At 37.7% G+C, this 24,402-nt stretch overlaps 1 protein-coding gene across 3 annotated transcripts in view; it reads left to right on the top strand.

Moving 5' to 3' along the window:
• The first annotated feature begins 16,374 nt into the window (after positions 1-16,374).
• The window catches only part of LOC139454191 (phosphatidylinositol glycan anchor biosynthesis class U protein-like), a 94,525-nt gene continuing 86,497 nt past the window's right edge, over positions 16,375-24,402 (top strand). For all 3 annotated transcript variants that reach the window (XM_071235757.1, XM_071235758.1, XM_071235756.1), the window contains exons 1-2: positions 16,375-16,533; positions 17,309-17,373. In XM_071235757.1, coding sequence (XP_071091858.1) covers positions 16,404-16,533; positions 17,309-17,373 — 195 coding nt within the window. In that variant the 5' untranslated portion in view covers positions 16,375-16,403. The remainder of the gene's footprint in view (positions 16,534-17,308; positions 17,374-24,402) is intronic.

The raw sequence follows: 24,402 nt of genomic DNA on the forward strand, positions 1-24,402 counted from the left end.
TATCATAATTATTTTGGATTTGAGCACCGCAGCTTGATTGTAATTAACAAGAATAGTATTTTGCATCAGATCAAGACCACGGTAACAATATTAATGTTAAATATGCAACTTGGCGGTTGGCGGTTGGCGGTTGGCGGTCATACATCACATTAATGGCGTACTGAACATGAGTTGTTTTCCATTCAGGGGTTACCTGTTGCATAAGGACTGACCGGGGAACTGAGGACGTGTGTATTGAAGATTTACAAAATGCAATAAGGTGGTCTCACGTGGATGATGTGGCAGGAGAAAACAGTGTCTTGTATGGAAGTCCACACAGAAATCAGGTAATCATTGATCCTTAATCCTGATCCCTTTTGCGAAGTATGAAACATTACCTCACAATACTGTATACATTTATTTAACAAGGTCACTTACATTTGCAGATGAAATCAATTTCCAAATTTTATGGAATTTTATGTGTTTGGCAATGAAAGAAAGTGATTTATATGGCAAGGACGTTTCCGAAGAAATGAAGCTCCCAAACAAGCTCTCAAGCACGTGACCTCGGATCACGTGCAAGATGTGGTATGCCTGATGTACCATTGTCACTCAGGAAGCCCTTTTCATCTGATACACTTCACTATACAGTTTTGATTTTCTTCAAAGGGATTGCTGACACTGCAAGCATGACATTTGTGTCCGTAAAAAAGTGGTATTTACTTCTCTGAACGTAAATATTAACAAAAGCTGTACAAATTTGACAATATCTTTTACCCAAGCTGGGGCTTTCGTCATGGATGAGCACTTACCACAGCTCTTTGTATGGCTGGCTTGGCCTCCGAAGTAAAACAATGGCTGAAAGTGATGAAGACAGACAGACAAGACAGACAGACAATTGTTTATTTACGTCTCACTTCTGTACAACATACTACATACATATATACATAGAACATAGATAAAAGTACAGAACCACTCAGTATGAGTTATGAGAGACGAGGTCACATAAAAATAAATACAAGGTAGAATTTATAAGTGGTAAAATATATCACGAAGGTAAATCATTATGTAAAATATTCTTGCGTTTTTCGAGTAAAAGTTTGCATGTTTTGGCCGTTAGAAACAACAAATCATCATTGGACATAATAAAAGAGAACTTATCAACATCAGATAAAACTTGAAAAGTAGCACAGAGATTCGCACATGTAGTTAAAAGGCTATCAGTAATGTTTTTATATAAAGGACAATGAAATCAAACATGGCTTTCATCCTCCACGCATTCATGACAGTTAAAACACACCCGTTCATTCAATGGTATATTATTGTAGCGACCTGTCTCAACACGGAGCGGGGCAACACCACAGCGGAATAGAGCTATAGCTACCCTACCCTACACAGCCCTCTGACGAGTTGGATGAAAATATATACTTGGAAATAAAAAGAAAGCTGGCACACTTTGACAAACTCAGTTTTCAACAAGAGCTCTTAACCATCTACACTGGGAACGAAAAGGAGGTTAGCTATGTAAGTAGTATAGGTAATGATGGTTCTGGACCACTTCCACTGGAGCTGAATTTATATACCTATACTGCTACTACAGGGGGATTTTTTTATGCCAAAATGATTATGCAATAAAGCGATATTAAACATTTTTATTAAGTTCTTCGTTCATTTAACTAGGAGACCAGACTATATAACTACAATCTTCTTCTAAATTGATAAGAAACAATTGATAACCGTATTTGGTTGGTTTGACATCACTGATGTAATAAAACTCTTGTGCTAATTCTCTCCATTTGATAGCTTTTTCGATCTCCATTATTATATATATTTATGTAAGCATTTTTCTAAATTTCATCAAACGATAGTAAGCAATCTATTTTTAATCTCCAACCAGTTCTTTGGTTTTGGCACGGAATAATTGACGCGCTTGTTGCCTCCCCTGTTCTATGAATTTTTTTTTCTTGTCTTCGCTAATACCACTGGTCTTACGAGATTTTGATCTAATCTCCTGCTTCATTGCGTTGTATTTGGTGAGTTCCGACAGCACTAAACGAAACTCATCCTGGGATATCTTACAATCGACCATTGCTGTCGAAATATGATCCTCAATGCTGTTCAACTTTGCTTCGCCAAGTATCCGAATACTATTGTGTTTTAATGCTTTCTTTTGTAACCTACGAGAAGTGAATTTTATCGCTATTCCTACCAGTCCCGAGACTCCAGCGGCTATTTCCATGCCGAGCACGATAGGCGCGGCAATTATTGTTGATAATAAACTGACACCGGCTACACCGAGTCCCATGCCAGCTGCTACAAGCACGGTGTCAACACCGTCGAGAGCATTCACAGCTCTGCGATACATTTTATACAATCCAAGTCTCAACTCCCTCTCCTTCTCTATTCGATGATTTATGTCGCTTATTTGATGTAATCGAAATCCATCAACAGTTTCCATCTTTTCAAATGCCTCATCGAGCGCCGGATAGAAACTCATAGTGTATATTACGAATATATAATAGTCTTTAATTGGTCTTGCTTAAATGTTTTGAGAGTATACATCAACCTTATCAAATGTATATTATACGGCAAGAATATCTTAGTAAGAGAAATGCTGTCAGTTTTAATAATTTGGACCCCCTCGAAGGTTGCAACGGGCGATGCTCCGATATGAATAATACTGCAACGTCGACGCTCGTGTTTCTTTAGCCAATTAATCGATAGACCTGTTAATATTTCGAAGGCATCTACCGGTGCATCTCCGAACAAGACTTCAATAATAAGAGTACAAATATTAGGTATTGGACTCAAGTTAACTTTAATATCATCGTATTCTGTAACCAAATTTAAACTAACATTTTGTTTGGCCGGACGACTATAAAACATATGACCTGGGTTTTCTGGCAGGGGAGTGACTAACACACTTTTTCGTTTTGATGGGATATAGGCCACGAGTACGATACCACTATTTATTATCTTAGTTAAATTATGTCCCTTACCCATCATCACATAAGGTGTGGTAATGACGATATTCAATAGCCACTCGATGTTTGCTTCGACCATAGTCCATTTATTCTCACTGTTGCGAGTAATATTGTAAGAAGTGTTTTTAAGGAGTCTACTAACCTCGACATCACTTAAATCTCCTAGATTACCTGTGAATGTAACTTCTTTCCTCTTGTATACATTATCGTGTAAGTGTAAAGTGTATAACTTACCATCGGTACCGGGTTTACCGAATCCTACTGTGTCTCCGAGATCGGAAAGCGCAATTGTATTACATTTTCTGAGCGTTCCAGCGCCTGATGAATCAACCATTATTTATAATATGGAGTGTTACACTTAAGAATCCTTTATGTACAGGTTGGTGTTTTACATCTAATACAGAAATTTTGAGGTCTGAAATAATACCACGATTCAATTTTTTATATTGTAATAATGAGAAAGATTCCGTTCTGCCACTATTATATTTTTCATTTTTCACTGGAATAGATCTGAGCAGAGTTGAAGGACTTTCTATTTGAATATTACCTGTCGTGCTTATTTGATCAAGATGAATACACAACTCTTTATAGGGAACTAAGTCGGGTAATGTATCTCCATGTATTGTTATGTTGGGCTGTATAGGTCCGTCGAGTGTAAATCCAAGTTTAGGTACTAAGTTAACGGAAATAATTACACCTTTTTCTCCAGTGTTTAAATTCAGCATCCCATTCAACTCATTTTGTGTGAGATTCATTCCATTTAGGCTTAAAAATTTCATCATTGAGTGAGCATACGCTGTAATACCCATCAGGCATAGTAATAAATTCGACAATACTATAGTGTTCTATAATCAATATCATATTATTTCTTTTCACAGTATTTATATTGGTCCACAGCCGGTAATACGTTACATCGCATAGAGAGACTTTGAGTTGTCCAGCCGAGTTATCGATAGTATGAAGCAGTTCAATAGACTGACAATTTGTTATTCCCGGGAGGGTAACATACATATTAAATGTACAATGATACTATATCAACTTAAATATGGAATCAACCATTATTTATAATATGGAGTGTTACACTTAAGTATCCTATATGTGCAGGTTGGTGTTTTACATCTAATACAGAAATTTTAAGGTCTGAAATAATACCACGCTTTAATTTTTTATATTGTAATGTTGAGAAAGATTCCGTTCTACCACTATTATATTTTTCATCTTTGACTGTAATAGATCTGAGTTGAAGGACTTTCTAGTTGAATATTATCCGTCGTACTGATCTGGTCAAGATGGATGCACAACTCTTTAAAAGGAACTAAGTCGGTCAATTTAACTCCATGCTCTCTTTTGTTGGGTTGTATTATTACTTTTTGTTGGATAAATCCAAGTGTGTCTGCTAAGTTCTCGTAAAGAATTACGACCTTTTCTCCAGCGCTTAAAATCAGTATCCCATCTGACTAATTTTGTGTGAGACTATCCCCAAAAGGCTTAAAAATTTCATCATTGAGTGAGCATACGCTGAAATACCCATCAGATATAGAGTGCACGTCTCCATTTATCCATATCTAATTATTTCTTTTCGCAGCATTTATATTGGTCCACAGCGGGTAATACGTTATCTCGCATAGAGCGACTTCGAGTTGTCCATCTGAGTTATCGATAGTATGAAGCAGTTCAATAGACTGACCATTTGTTATTCCCGGGAGTGTAACATACATATTAAATATACAATGATACTATATCATAACTTAAATATGACATCAACTTAGATTACTAATCAATTGATTATAGTAACTGCCTCTGGTGCTGAATTTTTCGTTAAATTCCCCGATATCTTTAAAAATTAAAGGGTCACGACAACTAGCGATAAAAATGTGCACGATTGGTTTCACAATCCGATGCAATTTTGGCAGAATCAGTTAAACTTTGCCATATGGTGTGCCACAACAGGATGTGGCATATCTCTTTATTCCCCAGGATTTGAACTGAATAAGTCTGTTATAACATTTCATGTGTACTATCAGATTAGACGTTTACTTAAAGAAATTAGTGCTCCGTTACCGCATGATCGAGCGTGGAATTCCACAAATAATAATTAAGATAGGTCCGCGTATTTGTAATGAATTTAATGTTTCCATGAGTAAAGATTGGCGTAGAAGAAGAAAGCAATTATTTATATAAAGAACTTAATAAAGGTCCAATTGATTTGCTTAAGTTGTTGCATACCAGCAAACTTTACTCAAGAATATATGATTATTTTGAAAAAACACATAAATGGTATAAAGGCTGGGAGAGGGGATATTATGAGTTTTAAGAGTGGGTCTATTTATATTGTTAAAAATTTATACAACTGAACGATACCGCAAACGCTTGGAATGAATTCCTTAATGATAAAACGGAAAATAATTTTACTAACCCAGGATTTGTAAGCTTTAATGAATCGATAAGAATTTATGTATGGGCAATTCTCAGAGCACAATCGCAAACACGAACGTCCATTATCGGTTCTGGGATGGCGCTCGATGCACAAAAACAGTTTGTCTCAAACGTGGAGGACGCCATTAATTCACCAGTTGACATACCATCGTCTATAAAGTGTTTTCAAGATGTATTACAGTACGCTCAATCCAAAGTGGACTACGTTTATGCGCCGGGACTATACATGTCTCCGAGTAATATGGAACTTAAGATCGGTCAAGTGATAGGCTATAATAATAAAATTGTTATTGCTACCGATCAACAAAAACCAGGTATAAATTCAGATATTAACGTCGAATTAATAACGCAAACAATCACAGGTGAAAAGGGAATAGTCAAACCACAGTTATCTACTATCGCTAAAACATCTACTGACGCACAACCACAAGTACCACCGCATATTGTAGTTAAAAATCAACAACATATCAATGAAAAAACAGTGCATGTTGCGCCTGGTTTACTCATGATTTGGTTAGCGAAACTGATTTGGTTAAATAGTTCTTAGCGGATACGTACAACAGCTCTGCGATTGCTACGATCAGTGCCCACAAGTTTTGACTAAGCCAAGTGGTGGTCTTAGCTAATAAATTCAAGAGCCAGGAAACAATACTCCCTATTATACCGGGAAGTGCAGACATGGCTTTCCCAGTGCTGAACCTAATGCTTTTAAATGCTTTTTTATCCACTCTTTTATACCATCCGACGTAGGCGGTGATCCGCTGCTACCACCTCCTGTACCACCACCACCGGTTAAGGCCAGAGTCAAAGTCGATATAATAAATCTCAACGTGGTTAAAATACAGGCAATGGTTATCCCCTCTTCTCTGAACAATGTTTTAATTTTATCGGCCAGTGTAGTGTCATTGTTGAGGACTTTATCGATAATTTCTCGAATTCGACTGATTTGCGAACGAAGTGCCTTTCTATTACTGGAAGCTGCTTCGAGGCGGGCCGATCTTTCGTCTTCTAAGTTACACAATCTTTCCGTTACGCGGCGTCTACTGAACTCATCGCCCGCCTGTTCAAGTTTTGTTTTCTCGTAAGCTATATGCTTGTTGATTTCGGATATCTTGGCTGTATTATTCATGAGTTCTCCCCGCATTGTTTGCATTGCCTTGTCAAGACCTCGTAATTCCCTAATACTAAACTCCGAGGATGGTACCTGTAACGTGGAATTATCGTAATAGGTATCTAAGACTTCTCCGAGGCCGTCCGAGGCCACCATCGAGGAAGCTTCCAAATTATCTGTGTTGTTAACGAGTTTATCATGCACAGTCCGAAGAGCCTTAGTATTCTTCACCGAAAGTCGTGAGTAGTCTACAAAACCTAATTTATCACGAACAGTGCTGATGCCGTTGACTTCTACCGACGTTAAAAGGGAGCCCGTTCAGAACATAGTTCGTGTTATCGTTATTAGGTTTTGAGTATCGATGATAACGATGTATACTATTGTTACATGGATCTCTGGAGAACGGATAAAGAACGGGAAAACTTACAGTACCAAGGTATTTGTAATCGGAACACATTGAGAATGCGTGTAGGCGCTGATAATGGTGATAGTATCGTCGTAAAAGATCTCGCCATTGCCGACGCATTAGGTAACCGATTCTATATTCCGCTCGACTTTGAATTACTAGATTCCCACATGCCCTTTTATCAAGCATCCCTAGGCGATAGGTTAGAATACGAACTCACTTTTAATGACTACGGTAGAGTAATCAAAACCAGTGGGGATGAAACGGCTAGCTATTCCATTGACAATATCTCACTGGAGTATGATATGATAACAGATCCCGAAGTAGCCAGACAAATTCGTAACCAGTATACCGGAAGTTTAGCCATTTTGTACGATCGCGTGCTGCGACACCGAAAGATCACGAGGGATAAAAAAGATACAATGTGGAATATCAATCTAAACGTTCCCACGAGGTTGTTGAAGGGTATTTTAATGTTGTTCGAGGACCCCTCTGATGCGTTTTAAAGAAATACCGAGAAGTTCTACAATCCCAAGATTACAAAAGTAGAATTGACTATCGAGGGCGTTCCTAATCAACTATATAGCCAAGGAATGCTAGAGTATCACCAGTGGGACGAGATTAAAAAAACTTCCTTCTATAAAATGTTCCCCGGAAGTTATTGTGGTCGTGAAAAATCTGTCTCTCGGGAGTGTATCGATGGGTGAATACCTCACCACGAAGTATGTGCTGTGGCTCGACATGCGAACAACGGATGATGACCAACTACGAGGCAATGGGCGGAGAATAAAAAATGCTAGCGAGGGTGTCACTACACATATAACGAAGCTCCAGGAAACGGCTGGTAAATTAAACATTTTGTACGTGATTATGGATGCGCAACCTAATATACAGAATGGACAATTCGTGCAAGCAATATATTAATAATCTTTTACCTAAAGATCCACACTGCGCTATCATATGCAGGCAAACGGGTTCTGGAAAAACAGCTTTTATTCTAGATATTTTACAAAGTCATTATAGGGACGTTTTCTATCATATTATTATTCTGTGCCCGACTATAAGCGTTAATAAAACCTACCTATCGAGAGATTGGGTAATGAATGACGACAGGGTACACAGAGTCGATCTGGGCGATCGTTTACAAGACTGTTTACGAGTATGTCACGAAAAATACAAAGGAGAATCAACTCTTTTCGTAATAGATGACTGCAGCGCGAGTAAAGAACTAACCAAAATGAAAGATATGCTTTCGTATTTAGCATTCTCCGGACGGCATACTCAGCATAGCGTTTGGGTACTTACTCAAAAATACAATTCTGTCCTGAAAGATCTCAGAGAGCAGACCAAATGGGTAGCGTTGTTTCATTGCAAAAACCGAGATTCATTCGAGGAATGTCTACATGAAAATGATGTTATTCATACCAAACTCGAACGAGATAAAGTCAGAAAACTGTTATTGGCAATGAAGCACTGTAAACTCGTATTAAAAACCGATCAACCAGCTGCTTATGCAATTGCTTAGCAAAATTATAGCAAAATTATACCAAAATGTAGCAAAATTGTAGCAAAATGTAGCAAACATAGCAAAATTATAGCAAATTGAACATTAGCGGTTAATATGACATAATGTGGTTCGAAATCATCATTCTTTCGCAACAGTTCATTATTACGGGATGTATTGGATATGCCATATTATATTATGTTAGACTTAAATATCTCCTTAGGTATTACATTATGGAATGCGACGAACTAATCGAACAAATGCTCCAAGAATCTGATGCAGATGCTGAAGTAGTTACAGATAAATCTTTAGATAAACATAGAGAAAGACTCGCGGCTTTGGTAGCCGGTGGAAAATGTTCCCAATATTTGGGAGAAAATTATACCATCGAAAAAATTGATAACATGACCGATGAAGAAATTAAAAAACTGTACGCACGTTACGAGTCTAGTCTGGGAGCTACCATTACTAAAACGATAGGGTCGGCTATATTACAAATATACACAGTCGTAGCTAGTACGTTTCTCCCTATCCCGGCAGAACATCGCACGTATTTATGCGAATCTCTCAAGAAAGACCCATTCATTGAACACGCTATAAGCTCAGTGAGCTGTGAGTTTTATCATAGATACGGAATGTTTTTAGCTCCGTTCACCACAGCTTTAATATCAGCTAGGTATTGTCAATTTAAACATACGTGCCCACCGTCTAATATAAAGAACGAAGTTCAAATAAATGATGGAGACTCAAATGACACCACAACAGATTGCGAAAACGCAACAACATGTGAACGAGGAACAACTAGTGAATGAGGAACCACCACATGTGAATGAGAAACCAGCGATTTCACCACAAACAAAAAAACAACCCAGAGTGACAAAGAATTCTTTGAAAATAGCCGTAGGAAGAAATGGAGGACTGGCGAGGAAAGTGAAATTTATAAATAATTCAAATATTAATCCGATTAAAACATGGGCAGTAGTAGGAGTTGCTGGTATAGCGGCTGTATGGTTCTTTAATAAGACCGGAGAAGAGAAAACGTCACCCCCAATGCAACATATAATGCTATAAGAAGCTTGACTACTCCAGTTACAGACGGTAAAATGTTGGTAAACGCAACGTATCATTCAGCGGTGGTCACTGGCTTGGCCATTGGCTATGCCCGTATAGCTAAAATGATTACTAAAGCCACACCTCCCAAGCTAGATTTTAATGGATTTGATATAGGTATGATGGTTCTGGATACTGGATTGGCTATGCCAACGAAGGATATGCTAATCAAACAAGGGCTTATCCCGGAAGACATAATGAAGTAATTAAACATTTGAATATTTTATATCATTAACATTTGAATATTTTATATTCATATAAATATGGCAACAATTGCGATGATGGTCGGTGGAGCTATTTTTAATGCTCTAGCTTTTTCGGGGAGTAATTATTTATTTTCTACTTTGAGGGAATCAAACGCTAAAGAAGTTGAAGAGGAGCGTAAAAGACATAATAAAGCTTTAGAACAACTCGAAGCAGCTCAGTCACAATATACGGGGCAGAGAATGAAGAGATTAGATTTTATTCAAGAAGAACTGCTTAAGGAAGGACATTCAATTCAAACGTTTAAGGATGTCGAATCTGCCATGCACGAATACTTCTTCATTTATGGGAAAAAACTTGACCCAATACCGAGACCAACAATGAGTCAGTTTTAAACACCGTCAGAGGCTCAGAAAGACCGCGAGGTCGCATTTGTGATTATGGGGTTATCTGCTGTATTGATTTTCAGCTATACCATGACTACACATCACTAGCGTAGATGTGATTTGCATTTAGACAAATGATATGATAGATGTATAAACCATGAATCATTGCAGATTTACAATCATGGGTAAGAAGACTCTGTAACCGACGCTGTGTTGATATTTACTGCGGCATCCACAATTATTACATCAAGTGCGGAAACATAAACTATACGTGTTCTGTATGTGGGATAGGGGTCAAAGGTCGTTATTGTTTATGTAAGGAACATGGTGCTGACAGAGTCAGGAACCAGATTATTTATGCTAGGAAGAGAGATTACATCAATGAGAGAAATAGGTTGGGGAGAAAACGTATTTAGATATATGAAAAACAACCAATTAGACATTTGTCTCATTTTTGCATATACCATGGTCACAATGGTTTTTGTCAGAGAGTTGAAGGCTATGGCAAACCAACGTGGTCTACGTGGATATTCTCGAATGAGAAAAGCTGAATTGATTACCTTACTCGGTTTGGAATACAACAAACCCCAGACTGTTAGAGAACTCAAAGCTCAAGCGAGAAACAGTGGGCTGAGAGGTTATTCTCGAATGAGAAGAGCTGAATTGATTGCTTTACTAGATGATAATAATGTTGATGTTGATAATGATGTTGAGAATAAACAACAAGAATAAATATTTGTACCCACATCCGCCGGCGTTGGTAAATATCTAAGAGGTTGGAAGATGGATATTAATTCCAACATGGATGTTAACGATATTAAGCCAATCATATCTAGTAAAATTAACGAGGAGTTAGATGATTTACATAGTATAAAAAACCAGCTGACGATTAAAATGTTATTGAGTAAAAGTAACACAGACGATAGCACCGAATATATCGAACCATATTTCCGTAGCAATCAAGAAGTTATAACCGAATCCGATACTATAAACGCATCATTAGATACATCAATTTAGAGGATACAGTAAACTTTAGAACGTTGGACTAATAGAGGTTCGGGGTGGGGTGTGGATAAAAACGATAGTTTATATTTAGATATAGCAAATTATATGCCTTTCAAAGGTGGATCTTATATAGATTTACCCCCGTATTAAAAGAAGAAAAAAACCATAATTAATGTAAAAAATAAATCCGATGACTGTTTAAGAATGATGATAAGATCTGCATTGTTCCCCGTAGACAAGCATCCGGATAGACCTTCTAGCTATCCCCAAAACGATGGACTCAACTTCGATGGTATAGACGAACCTACACCAATATCACAAATTGATAAGGTGGAAAAGCAAAATAATTTAGCTATAAATGTTTCCGGACATTCTAAAGGAATTGTTGTACACAGGATAAGCTCCGCTCCAGAACTTATCCCCAGAATCAATTCATTTCTGATCGAAAAAGATGGAAAATATCATTATACGTGGATAAAGAGCTTAAACAGGCTATTATACGATCAAACTAAACATGCTAGAAAGAAACATTTCTGCGAAAGATGCCTACATGGTACAGCAGACAAGATCTATTAGAAGCGCATAAAGAAAACTGCAGAGGTGTTGGACAGACCGCTATCAGGATCGATATGCCTAAAGAGGGAAAAAATATATTAAAATTTGAACATTATTGTAATCAAATGCCAGTACCGTACGTAATTAACGCCCGACTTCGAAGCGCTTATCAAACCCATAGAAAATACTGAACGCAATACTGATAGTCGTTTTACGTACAAAACTCAAGAACATATTCCTTTTGGGTTTGGATATATAGTTGTAAGGTATGATGGGAAAACAAACCAGCCCATGATTTACAGAGGTCCCGATGCAGCTGGAAAGTTCCTTGAATATCTACAAAATGAAGAGAGAATAATCAGGGAAAAATTATCGTGTAAGAAACCCATGTGTATGACGAGGGATGATTGGAGGGCCCATAAGAAGTCAACGAGTTGTCATGTTTGTAATAAACCCCTGGATGGGGATTCCGTAAGAGATCATTGCCACGTCACGGGTAATTATCGGGGGGCCGCGCATAACGAGTGTAACTTGAAACTAAAAATGAATTCTCAAACAATACCCATCCCCGTTGTGTTTCACAACCTTAGGGGATACGATTCACATCTCATTATGCAAGCTATCTCAAAGACCGATGGCGGTTTAACGTGCATTCCTAATAATATGGAAAAATACATATGGTTCTCGTTGACTAAACCTTCATTATAGGGACAAGGATGGGAAATCTAGAATAAAGCAAAGTAATGGACTTAGATTCATAGACTCCGTAAAGTTTCTGTTATCTTCCCTGGACAATTTAGCTAATGCGAACAATCCCGATGGCTTTGCGATAACAAATCAATATACCGATAAGGTAACTCGTCTTCACCGAAGTGGTAAACGTCTGAGACCTGCATCACTTCGGGATTTCCTCCCACATTAAGCTGACACGCCGTGATATAACTGGAATACTGTTAAAAGCGGCGTTAAACCCAACTCACTCACTCACTCATAAAGTCAATTAACAGGTCACCGTGAACGTTTTCCGTTTCATCTAACACAATTCTCGCAGTCACATGATCAACCCCGCGATGAAATCGCTATTGTTTCCGCCTCGTGCATTGAAATCATCACACGGGTAGAGACGACCCATATTTTGATATTGACACACTTGCTCGTGCAAAGTCTTGAAAAACTGCTCAGAATCCACGGGGCGCACTGACCTTTCAGGGGGCAAGTAGCATACACATACACAGAAGGTGCGTTCACTAGTCCGTGACAAAAACTTCAGCCTAAGAATATCGTCTATGGACTGATCGAGGACAGAAACATCAAATGCATTCGGAAAGTCCTTCTTTATAAAATAATCCTACCCCTCCAGATCCCCTTTTAGCATTCACATGTCTATTTGACCTATTTCTGCCATACCACACGTACTCATTAGGATAGGGTAACACATCATCATGACTAAGAAATGTTTCACAAATTGCAAAAATATCAAAACATAGATTGGTAATAACGCTAAGTCTAAAATCAGAATTGTCATTCACTTTCGTGGCGAAACCTCCCACGTTCCAAAAACCTAGTAGGGCACACCTCTTGTCTCTTTTAATTTTCCTGGTTGATTTTCACAATTCTCCTGCTTTCAGCTGTGAAAAGTTTGTCTTTCCCCATTTCCCTCAAAATTGTTCTCATATTTGCGTCGAACTTACTTTTATCACTGGGAATGTCAAGTTCAATATATACTTTATTGAATTGGTTACTGTCTTTCAGTTTGAACTTATTCTTCATTACCTGTGTTCATTGTTCGCTGGACTGTAGACTTGCCACAACAACTTCTGGATACTTTCCGCGACTATCTTTCCGCGAAGCCTGAGTCACAAACACATCCTTCAGACGAAGTTTATCTCTAATAAGGCCAATAACTTTGCCTTTGGTGATAGAACTGTCTCTCTGCTCCCTGTCGTCTTCACGAAGGTTTTTGATCACAATATTACACCCACGCACATCGTCGGGTGTTCCCGCCCTTTTCACAACGTCGGCATACGACGACTGCATCTTGGATATGTTAGATGACAGTTTATCAATTTCGCTCTGAAACTCGGTTCGTACTTTGCTCAGTTCGGATTCGACTGTAGATTTGAACTTTTCATCAATTATCTTTTCCAGTCTCTGTGATATTCTGCCTTCCAAACTCACTTCGAAAATTGCGATCTTTTCATTCACAGTCTTAAACATGTCTCTCATCTCAGACGAAATACTATGAAATAAATTCATAATATCAGAAGCCTTGCAAAGTTCACTAGACGGATTATCAACGTCATTGTTCTTTTTACTCACACTGTCTGTACAAGGTGATTTGTCCGTGTCACGATAAGTGCCGTGGTCACGGTTCATGGCTAGCTGGTGTCTCCTGATGTCAATGGCTTCTGGTAGTTTTCTTTGTTGCCAGTTGTTGTTGTTGTTGGTAGACAGGACTTTGGTGGCTTCCCACATGATGTTATGGTCTTGGTTCTTCAGGATGTGTTCGGAGATTTCAGGTCTAGTTTGTTGACAGAGGTGTGTTGTTCTTTGAGTCTGGTGTTTAGGGGTCTGAGGATTTCTCTAATGTACTGCTGGCCACAGTTGCAGGGGATCTGGTATATACATCATCGGGGGTTGGGACTAACACTTCTTGTGCCTCTGTCATTGGCTTGTAGATGGGTCTTTGTGGATTTGTCGCTGGAAAAGGTGACATCTATGTTGGCTTTGTTCTTGATGAGGCGGGAAATGTGATGAGTGACAGGGCCTTGGTACGGTATGGTGATTCTGAAGGGCGATGGGTCAGGTTTGGGTCTGGGATCAGAGTTCTTGAGGGTCTTGCAGATGGTTTTGGAGACTAGGTGTGCAGGGTAGCTGTTGAGGGACGTGAAGGTTTCCTTGAGGTGGTCCAGTTCACTGCTGAGGGCATCAGGGTGGCAAATGGATTTGGCACGTCGGATGGTGGCATGAGTATTCGATGTACTGGCCTGTGTGTGTAGGCTTGTGGTGCACTGATGTTCTTAGTCCATCATCTGTGGTATGGAGGGACTCGTCTAGGAATGGAAGGTGTTGATTGGTTTTGGTCTCCATGGTGATATGGATTCACATGCATGACAGGTGGCATGTCGCTTGGGGCGACAGTTAGCAATTTTTAATTATAAATGACCGACAACGTCATAAAGACTTACAGGCCAGGCCGTGACGCTTAATTACTTGTATCTAATACAACTTTTATTGTGTGACATTTGTGTGCCAACTGTGCCAGATGATAAGGTCGTACTTTAATCATTCTATTCTAACTTTGTATTAAGTTTCTTTATGCTTATAGGGTGTAGAAATCTGTTTGCAAATATATTTTAAAAGTAGCTGTATGACAGTAATATGGCTTATTACCTTATTGAATCTTGGTGCAAAGCAAAACAGAATAAATTTATTGTTAAATTGAATAGTATGTGGAAAAATATTGTTATGGAATGTTCGAACTCTGTCCACAATTCTCTAACATGTTGGCATTCCATAAATACATGTATTTGCGATTTATTTTCGACTTCACAGACAGAAGATTCACTAATGTCAACAAAATGCATTGCCAGTAATTCCTTCTTGGTATATACTATTCTGTATACAAATTCATACTGGAAATCTAAAAGTTGGTATTTTTAGTGCATTTCCTCTATTGTAGAAATATTTCGTTCCATGAAATATCGTCCATTTCTTTACACGTTGTCGCCATTCTAAACAAACAATGGGTAAGTTTTCCGTTGCAATTAATGTATCATAAAACAATCCTAGCGCCCATTGAAAGTTTGTATAATATAAGGGTAACGCTATTTTTCAGGGCATTATCATTTGCAGAAGCCCGAGGTTTTCCATTAACTCCCCGACGAAGGAGGGCAGTTGAAAAGACAGAGGGCTTCTGCAAATGATAATGCCCTGAAAAATAGCGTTACCGTTATTATAGCTAAAATGGATGGAATTTGTTATCAAATAAAAATAAACAACAATGTCGATTTTGAAACATTTGCTGCAATCAACACGAATGTCACTGACCCACTTTTACTAATATGGAAACGTCATAGAACAAACCAGATGACGTCACTATTGAACGTTACGTCACCTATCCCTATCCTATGACGTCCTAACAACGGGCGTGATAATGGCCCGTCGTCAAGTAATATGAGGGCATTATCAAGTTACAGTGGCCCGCTCATTTCTGAAAACATGCGGGCGTTGTTATGATAATTCTATCCATTTTAGCTATAATAGTTAGAAGAATATCTCTTAGTCCATAAGAGGGAATTTAAGCAGAATTTATTACATTTTCTCTCCATTCTTCCTTTATGTTCTGTAACATCCTACTTCAGTACAAGAAGGTGCCTTTAATGTTGTGTTTTATTTCCAGAGATTTAAAGTTCATGATCTGTGCTTGTGTCTTTTATGGCCTTGTTCAATACAAGTCCGTGTTCAATGTGACACGGAACATAATCTTTTCATTCGAAATACATCATTACACCAGTACATATTGAATTAATGCATTAATTGTCATTTTAACTTTTTCATGCCCGTTTTGGCTTTACTCCAATGGCCATTTTGACACATGGCCGATTTGGCCAGTACCACACCAAGTCAGATCGTAATGTTAATACTGTTCTTCTTTCGTTTTCTTTAGACTTCATCTTTTAGTGACAGCCAATTCAACTTTTGCACCCAACAGGGAAGCGTCATGGCGTACCAATCTGTCTTATGCTACCTGTTCGGCTCACTTATTCGATTGTGGTTATTTCGAACGTCTTTTCCGAAGTGGTTGTCGTCGCGAAATGAAGTTGTTACACCTCTTACATCGTGGGAGAGAGGTAGACCAAATGTCATTCATTTCACTTCTATATACCAGAAACCATCGATACAGGGTCTCTGAGTATACGGTTACGTGCATTGTTTTCAAGAATAGTGAAACATCATTAGCGGGTGTCCTTGCTGTTGCGGACATGTTTATCAGGAGGATAAAAGGAGGGTATCATGATGTATCATGTAGCCAGGTTTTCTCTGTTCTAGTGGTACTAGAAAGTCGTGCATGCAGTCACACCTAATAAAGATATCTTACTTGACCAAGAGATTAATGTGAACATTTGTAACTGCAAATAAATAATATATTTCCCCTTGACAAACATCGATGTCGATGATTCAGGGGGGAGGTATTCATATTCTTGCAGCAATTAAAAAATGTAACCACAAAATTGCAAAGTGAACTGTTCAAGAAATATCCATTTTGCTAGTGATAAACATCATCTTTGAGTTTTCATCTTTTGGTTACAATCCGGGCATGCATTGACAGGTTACTATGAGCATTTTATTTAGCAGTGCTTGCATCACAAACTAGCAAGGTGTAAGTAATATTCATTATTGCTGGATTGGCTTGTTTTCACTTTGTAAGTTTTCGCAAATGTGCAGCTATCTTTGTTAATTAATATTCTCTATATTCATGGCAAGTGTTATGACCTAACACCAACAAAAGGGAGATGACTTTCATAACAGTACTCCTTTGAGTCATAGTGTCAGTGAGTGTCCTCATGTGTCCTGTTTATCAGCACATCAGATACAAAATGAGTTCTAATATTGATATTGTTTCAGTTCAGGAAGGAATGGCTTTACAAGAAACTTATATTTCGCCATACGCAGGAGATATTTTTCACGAGGTAAGTACACAGTTGCGTTTTCAACTCAAACCATTTTTATGGTATCTTAAAGGGGCACTGATCGAAAACAATTCCCGGGACTGGTTGCTGCCTTTGTTATTGTTTTTCCTGTGAGTACCTAGATGATATAGCAGAAATGTAGACTAGTTTGCGACCTAGCTGTGCTGCGCCATTGGTAAGCACATTTGTCACTTTTATTGATAGTATAAGAGCGTATGGTCACTTTGATCAGTAATGGTGACGGTGATTTGATAAGTCACCCGCTTGGAAATTGTGCAATTTTCATTTACACTTATATTTAAATATATAAAAATAAAATAAGTAAATATTTCACCTGCGCATTGCTTATTTTATCGTGTTTATATTTTTACGGTCAAAATGTGCAAAAAATTTACTTAGGAAAATTATTAAACGCCTAATTATTCAGTTATTTTACAAATTGACTGAAAAATATTTCCATCTGTATTATTATGATGGTGAATTCCAAACATTTTTGTGTTTAATATCATCACCTAGTGACTGAAAATGTTTGGCTTAAAAGTTCATTTCTATAGTGTTTGGCTTCTAATCAAGATCCGGGGTAGAATAGATTTTCAGCAACCCATGCTTGCCGTAAAAGGCGACTATGCTTGTCGTAAGAGGCGACTAACGGGATCGGGTGGTCAGACTCGATGACTTCGTTGATGCATGTGTCAAAAGTGAGGTATTTAAAAAAAAGAAATAGCCTCAGAGATTTGTTTACTTGAATTTTGTCCTAAAAAGTTAGGTAGGTATAAAAAAAACCCTTCTGGAGTAACAAAAGTAAAACAATTCAATTTTTCAAGAACATTTCATCATATCCCTGACACTCAGCTTGTGCAGAAATGGCAATATAACAACATTTATTGGTGGAAATGCATGAAAGACGCCGCTATTTTGGCAGCATGAGCATTGTTTAACTCTTTCAACACCAGCCAACCAGAAGATTACTGCTGTTACACCAAGTTCCCAGAGACTCTTGTGTGATAGATGAAGCCAACATTTATCAAGGAAATTATCTGCTTGTAAAACATCTTTGCTACTAAATCTACATGTTTGGCTATACACTATTGGAAAGGTTTATAAATATGAAAATTATGTGTATTACATTATTTAAATAATTCATTAACAACTTAATTAAGTTTGTTTTAGATTAAAATAATGTAAGCAAAAACATTTATAACATCCAGATTAAGGACCAATGAAGCGAGAATTTCACGATTTTCGGCAAATATAAGATTTACTTAAAACCACTTACCTATTTCTATATTTTCATTTGTTTACGTAGTTGGAATGTTATTTCAAAAAGAATTACAAACAATATCTGTCATCACCCACTTCCCGATGATAGTGGCTGTCCACTCACAAACACGAAGAAATACCTCCGTTTTTGAAGCTTTGTATGAATAACACGTATGTCGGAGGCTGCCATGCCAGTTTACAATACATTAAAAAACTTATATTGTTTCACTGACATAATTTACAGCAAGGTTCGTTATTAGTCAAAATTGAGAGTAAGATTGTACGAAGTGTTTTTATTGAGTCTACTAATGTCGACATCGCTTAAATCTCCTAGATTTCACTGTGAATGTAAAATCTTTCCGCTTGTATACATTATCTTGTAAGTGTAAAGCGTATAACTTACCATCGGTACCCGGTTTACCAAATCCTTCTGTGTCTCCGAGATCGGATTGCGCAATTGTTTTACATTTTCTAAGTGTTCCAGGGCCTGATGAATCAACCATTATTTATAATATGGAGTGTTACACTCAAGTATTCTATATGTACAGGTTGATGTTTTGAGGTCTGGAATAATACCACGCTTTAATTTTTTATATTGTAATGATGAGAAAGATTCCGTTCTACCGCTATTATATTTTTCATCTTTGACTGGAATAGCTCTGAGTAGAGTTGAAGGACTTTCTAGTTGAATATTATCCGTTGTACTGATTTGATCAAGATGGATGCACAACTCTTTATAGGGAACTAAATCGGGTAATTTAACTCCATGCACTATATCGTTGGGTGGTACAAATCGAAGTGTTTCTGCTAAGATCTTGGCAAGAAATACTTTCTCTTCTCCAACGCTTAATTTCAGCATCCCATTCGACTCATTTTGTGTAAGACTAATTCCAGTAGGCTTAAAACTTTCATCATTGAGTGAGCATACGCTGTAATACCCATCAGGTATAACAATGCCAGTGTGATCAATACCTATTTCACCTATTAATAACCTATTATTTTCTCTCACATCACCTATATTGATCCACCACGGGTAATATGTTACATCGCATAGGGCGACTTCAAGTTGTCCATCCGAGTTATCGATAGTATGAAGCAGTTCAATAGACTGACCATTTGTTATTCCCAGGTGTGTGACATACATATTAAATATACAATGATACTATATCATAACTTAAATATGAAATCAACTTATATTACTAATCAGTCGATTTTAGTAAATGCCTCTGGTGTTAATTTTTTAAAATCCCCGATATCTTTGAAAAATACAGGGTCACGGCAACTGGCGATAAAATGGTGCACGATTGGTTCCACAATCCAATGCAATTTTGGCAGAATCAGTTAAACTTGGTGTACAACAACAGGATTTTGCGTATCTCTTTATGCCCCAGGATTTGAACTAAATAAGTCTGTTATATCATTTCACGTGTACTATCAGATTAGACGTATACTTAAAGAAATTAGTGCCCCATTACCGCTGGATCGAGCATGGAATGCATCAAATAATCCGTACAATAGGTGGGCATTCGAACGTATTTGTCAGGAATTTGATGTTTCTACGAGTAAAGATTGGAGTTAACCATGGTCTAAGTATTTTGTACGCTGGTACACACTCTGTTTAAGAAGTCAGCGATGATTTACTGAAAAGGGGTCGGCTTCTTCTGAGCTTTGCTCTCTCGAGTAACGAGTGGAGAGATGATCGTATGAACTTTAAGGGGGGTGTTGCTTACGCCGTCCAAAAGGTTGAGCAACCACCTGGAAATGCTTGGAATGAATTTCTTAATGATAAAACAGAAAATAATTTTACTAACCCAGGAGTTGTAAGAGTTAATGAATCAATAAGAACTTATGAATAGGCAATTCTTGGTGCACAATCGCAAACAGGAACGTCCATTATTATACCCCCGACAAAATGTCGGGGGTATATAGTTATACCAAGATTCCATCTGTCTGTCCGTCCGGAAACTTTGTCCGCGCGATTTCTCTTAAACTATTCAGTGGATTCATCTCAAACATAGTACATATAATCTGTGTCATATGGAGGGGTGCAGTCAAAAGAAAAAAAAAGTTTTTATTAATTTTCCATTTTTTTATGAATTTTTCAAACCCTAATGTCCATCTGAAGACTTTGTCCGCGCGGTTTCTCTTAAACTATTCTGTGGATTCATCTCAAACTTAGTACATATTATCTGTGTCAAATGGAGGGGTGCAGTCAAAAGAAAAAAATTGTTTTTATTAATTTTCCATTTTTTTATGAATTTTTCAAACCCTAATGTCCGTCCGAAAACTTTTTCCGCGCGATTTCTCTTAAACTTTTCAGTGGATTCATCTCAAACTTAGTACATATAATCTGTGTCTGTGCAGGGGTGCAGTCAAAAGAAAAAAAAATGTTTTTATTAATTTTCCATTTTTTTATGATTTTTTCAAACCCTAACCAGGGTTTAAAGTATGTTGTTAAACAGAACCTATGGAACGGGGTAAACAGAAGTTGTAAGTATCGGAGGGACACATGTTTTTGCCGAAATTTAGGTAAACATTATTACATTAAATTTAAACATCTATTAATAAAATAGATGACAAACATAAGGTCAGATATACAGAGAACACATTTTTATTACCAGATAGTGTAACAACAGGATTAACTTGCGTAATTCAATTCGGATTTGTTATACTATTTCCGATGACGGATCATGACAGCCTGAAATAAGACTGAAGAAAAATCTGTGCGTATTATACACGAGAGATATTTTTTTCAGGATTTAATAGCCCATAATTAGGGGTGGGTATTATACCCGAATAAATATGGTATATACGAAATGTAAAGCTTTGGGCGTGTTTGTTGTTGCTAACTGTATTCAACCAGAAAATATTACAAGTGTTCACAAGTCTTCAGTTCAACTTTACTGTTGATAGATAATACAAGATAACTAGATAAAAGATGTAAATGAGCTAGTGGTATTAGATTATAATCTGACATAAAATGTATTTTAATATCCATCCATGATTAAAAATTATGTCTCACAGTTGAGACTGATTATATTTATTCATCCTGTATTAGTGTCACTGTAAATTGTTTCATGAGCTGTGAAGTAATTAATGATTGTGAAAAGATAAAACCCACAAACTTTGTTTTTCATTCATGTATCCTTTATTTCTCTGTAGTACAATCAGCTGAGAACATTAATTAGCACTTGTTAACTAAAACTAAAGACATATAATATTTAAAAGATACTTAATTTTAAGTGTAACATTAACAGTGAACACTTTAAATTTCATTAATCATACATTGAAACATTTGACTCTCAAAAAATATTTTTGACTCCCCAAAATTCATAGGCTGAGTCAAGGTGACTCCCAGATATTGGAGTCTAGGGGGAACCCTGCCTAACCCTATCCTAGCTATTTAATTTGTAACTACTGACACACTAGGCGGGTCGGGGGTATTTGTGAGCCACGCTCACTTTTGCACTTGTTGGTTCTGGGACGGCACTCGATGCGCAAAAACAGTTTGTCGCAATGGGGAGGATGCTATTAATTCACCAGATTACATACCATCTTCTATAAAACGTTATCACGATATATTACAGTACGCTCAATCCAAAGTAGACTATGTTTATGCGCCGGGACTATACATGTCTCTGAGTAATATGGAACTAAAATTGTTATTGCTACCGATCAACAAAAAACAGGTATAAATTGAGATATTAAGACCGATTTAATAACGCAAACAAACACAGGTGAAACGGGAATAGTCAAGCCACATTCACCACATGTTTCACAGCCATCTACTAACGCACAACCACAAGTAACACCACATATTGCAGCTAAAAATCAACAACATATCGATGTAAAAACAGCGCTTATAGTAGGTGGAGTCGCGGCTGGTTTACTCAGGATTTGGTTAAATAGTTCTTAATGAACTGATTTGGATAAATAGTCTTTAGCGGATACATACAACAGCCCTGCAATTGCTACGATCAGTGCCCACAAGTTTTGACTAAGCCAAGTGGTGGTCATAGCTAATGAATTCAAGAGCCAGGAAACTATACTCCCTATTATACCGGGAAGTGCAGCGAGCTTTCCCAGTGCTGAACCTAATGCTTTTAAATGCTTTTTTATCCACTCTTTTACACCCTTTTTATCACTAGGTGGTGCACCACCTCCTGTACCACCTGTACCGCCTATACCACCGGTTAACGCGAGAGTCAAGTCGATATAATAAATCCCAACGTGGTTAAAATACTGGCAATGGTTATCCCCTCTTCTCTGAACAATGTTTTAATTTTATCGGCCAGTGAAGTGTCATCATTGAGGACTTGATGGATAGTTTCTCGAATTCGACTGATTTGTGAACGAAGTGCCTTTCTATTACTTGAAAGCAGCCTCGAGTGGGGCCGATCTTTCATCTTCTAAGCTACGCAATCTTTCTGCAACGCGGCGTCTACTGAATTCATCACCCGCCTGTTCAAGTTTTGTTTTTTCATAAGCTATATGCTTGTCGAGTTTGGATAGCTTGGCTATATTATTGATAAGTTCTCCCCGCATTGTTTGCATTTCCTTGTCAAGACCTCATAATTCCCTAATACTGAACTCCGAGGATGGTACACTGACCGTGGAATTATCGTAGTAGGTATCCAAGATTTCTCCGAGCCCATCCGAGGCCAGCTTCGAGCTTTCTTCCAAATTATCTATGTTACCGAGTTCAGCATGCACAGTCCAAAGAACCTTAGTAGTCTTCGCGGAAAGTTTTTTCTCGTGAGTAGTCTTCAAAACCTAATTCATTACGAACAATGTTGATGCCGTGTTTACTGGCTATCATAGACAAGGCTAGGGGGTTACGAGTATGAGAATTCATAAGATCAATATCTGGAGAGCCACTCAGTCGCAATATTCCTTTACTATCTATCGTAAACTTTGAATAGTCACGACCAATTGGGCTTTCTTTTAAGGCATCGTAATAATCATTAACGGCTGGTTTCAAATGTTCATCGTTAAGATTTGTAAAGCTGGTTTCATCAGTACCCTCTTCGGTTGTACTAGTATTAGTTATGTTATCTAGATTAAAATCATCCATTTTTTTTTTAACATAAGGTTACATAATTTCAATATAACAATGTCTACGCAATACGGACGCAAGTTAAATCCACAACGTAGACTTCGAGATCCATTAGGGGTCAAAGCAATTCGTCAGTCTGTAACTATGACTAATAACCCGAGTACCATCGATCAGAATCAAACGCTTCTGGTTCGCTTTCCTAATCTCGGCGCACATGATGTGTTAGTTCCGGGAACTGTCCGACTACAATTTACAATTTGTTTGACTTCTGCCGTCGTTAACAGGGAGCCCATTCAGAACATAGGTCGTGCTATCGTTAAGAAAATCAAGATTAAAATTAGCGGTAATGAGGTTTTGAGTATTGATGAAAGCATTGTATACTATTGTTACATGGATCTCTGGAGAACGGATAAAGAGCGGGAAAACTTACATTACCAAGGTATTTGTAATCGGAACACATTGAGACTGCGTGTGGGTGCTGATAATGGTGATAATACCGTCGTAAAAGATCTCGCTGTTCCCGGCGCATTAGGTAACCGATTCTATATTCCGCTCGACTTTGAATTACTAGATAGTCACATGACCTTTTATCAAGCATCCCAAAGTGATAGGTTAGAATACGAACTCACTTTTAATGACTACAGTAGAGTAAACAGAGCTGCTGAAGATGCTAGCTATTCCATTGACAATATCTCACTGGAGTATGATATGAT

Source organism: Haliotis cracherodii, unplaced genomic scaffold, assembly GCF_022045235.1.
Source record: "Haliotis cracherodii isolate W230 unplaced genomic scaffold, xgHalCrac1.p SCAF_10, whole genome shotgun sequence".
Lineage (NCBI taxonomy): Eukaryota > Metazoa > Mollusca > Gastropoda > Lepetellida > Haliotidae > Haliotis > Haliotis cracherodii.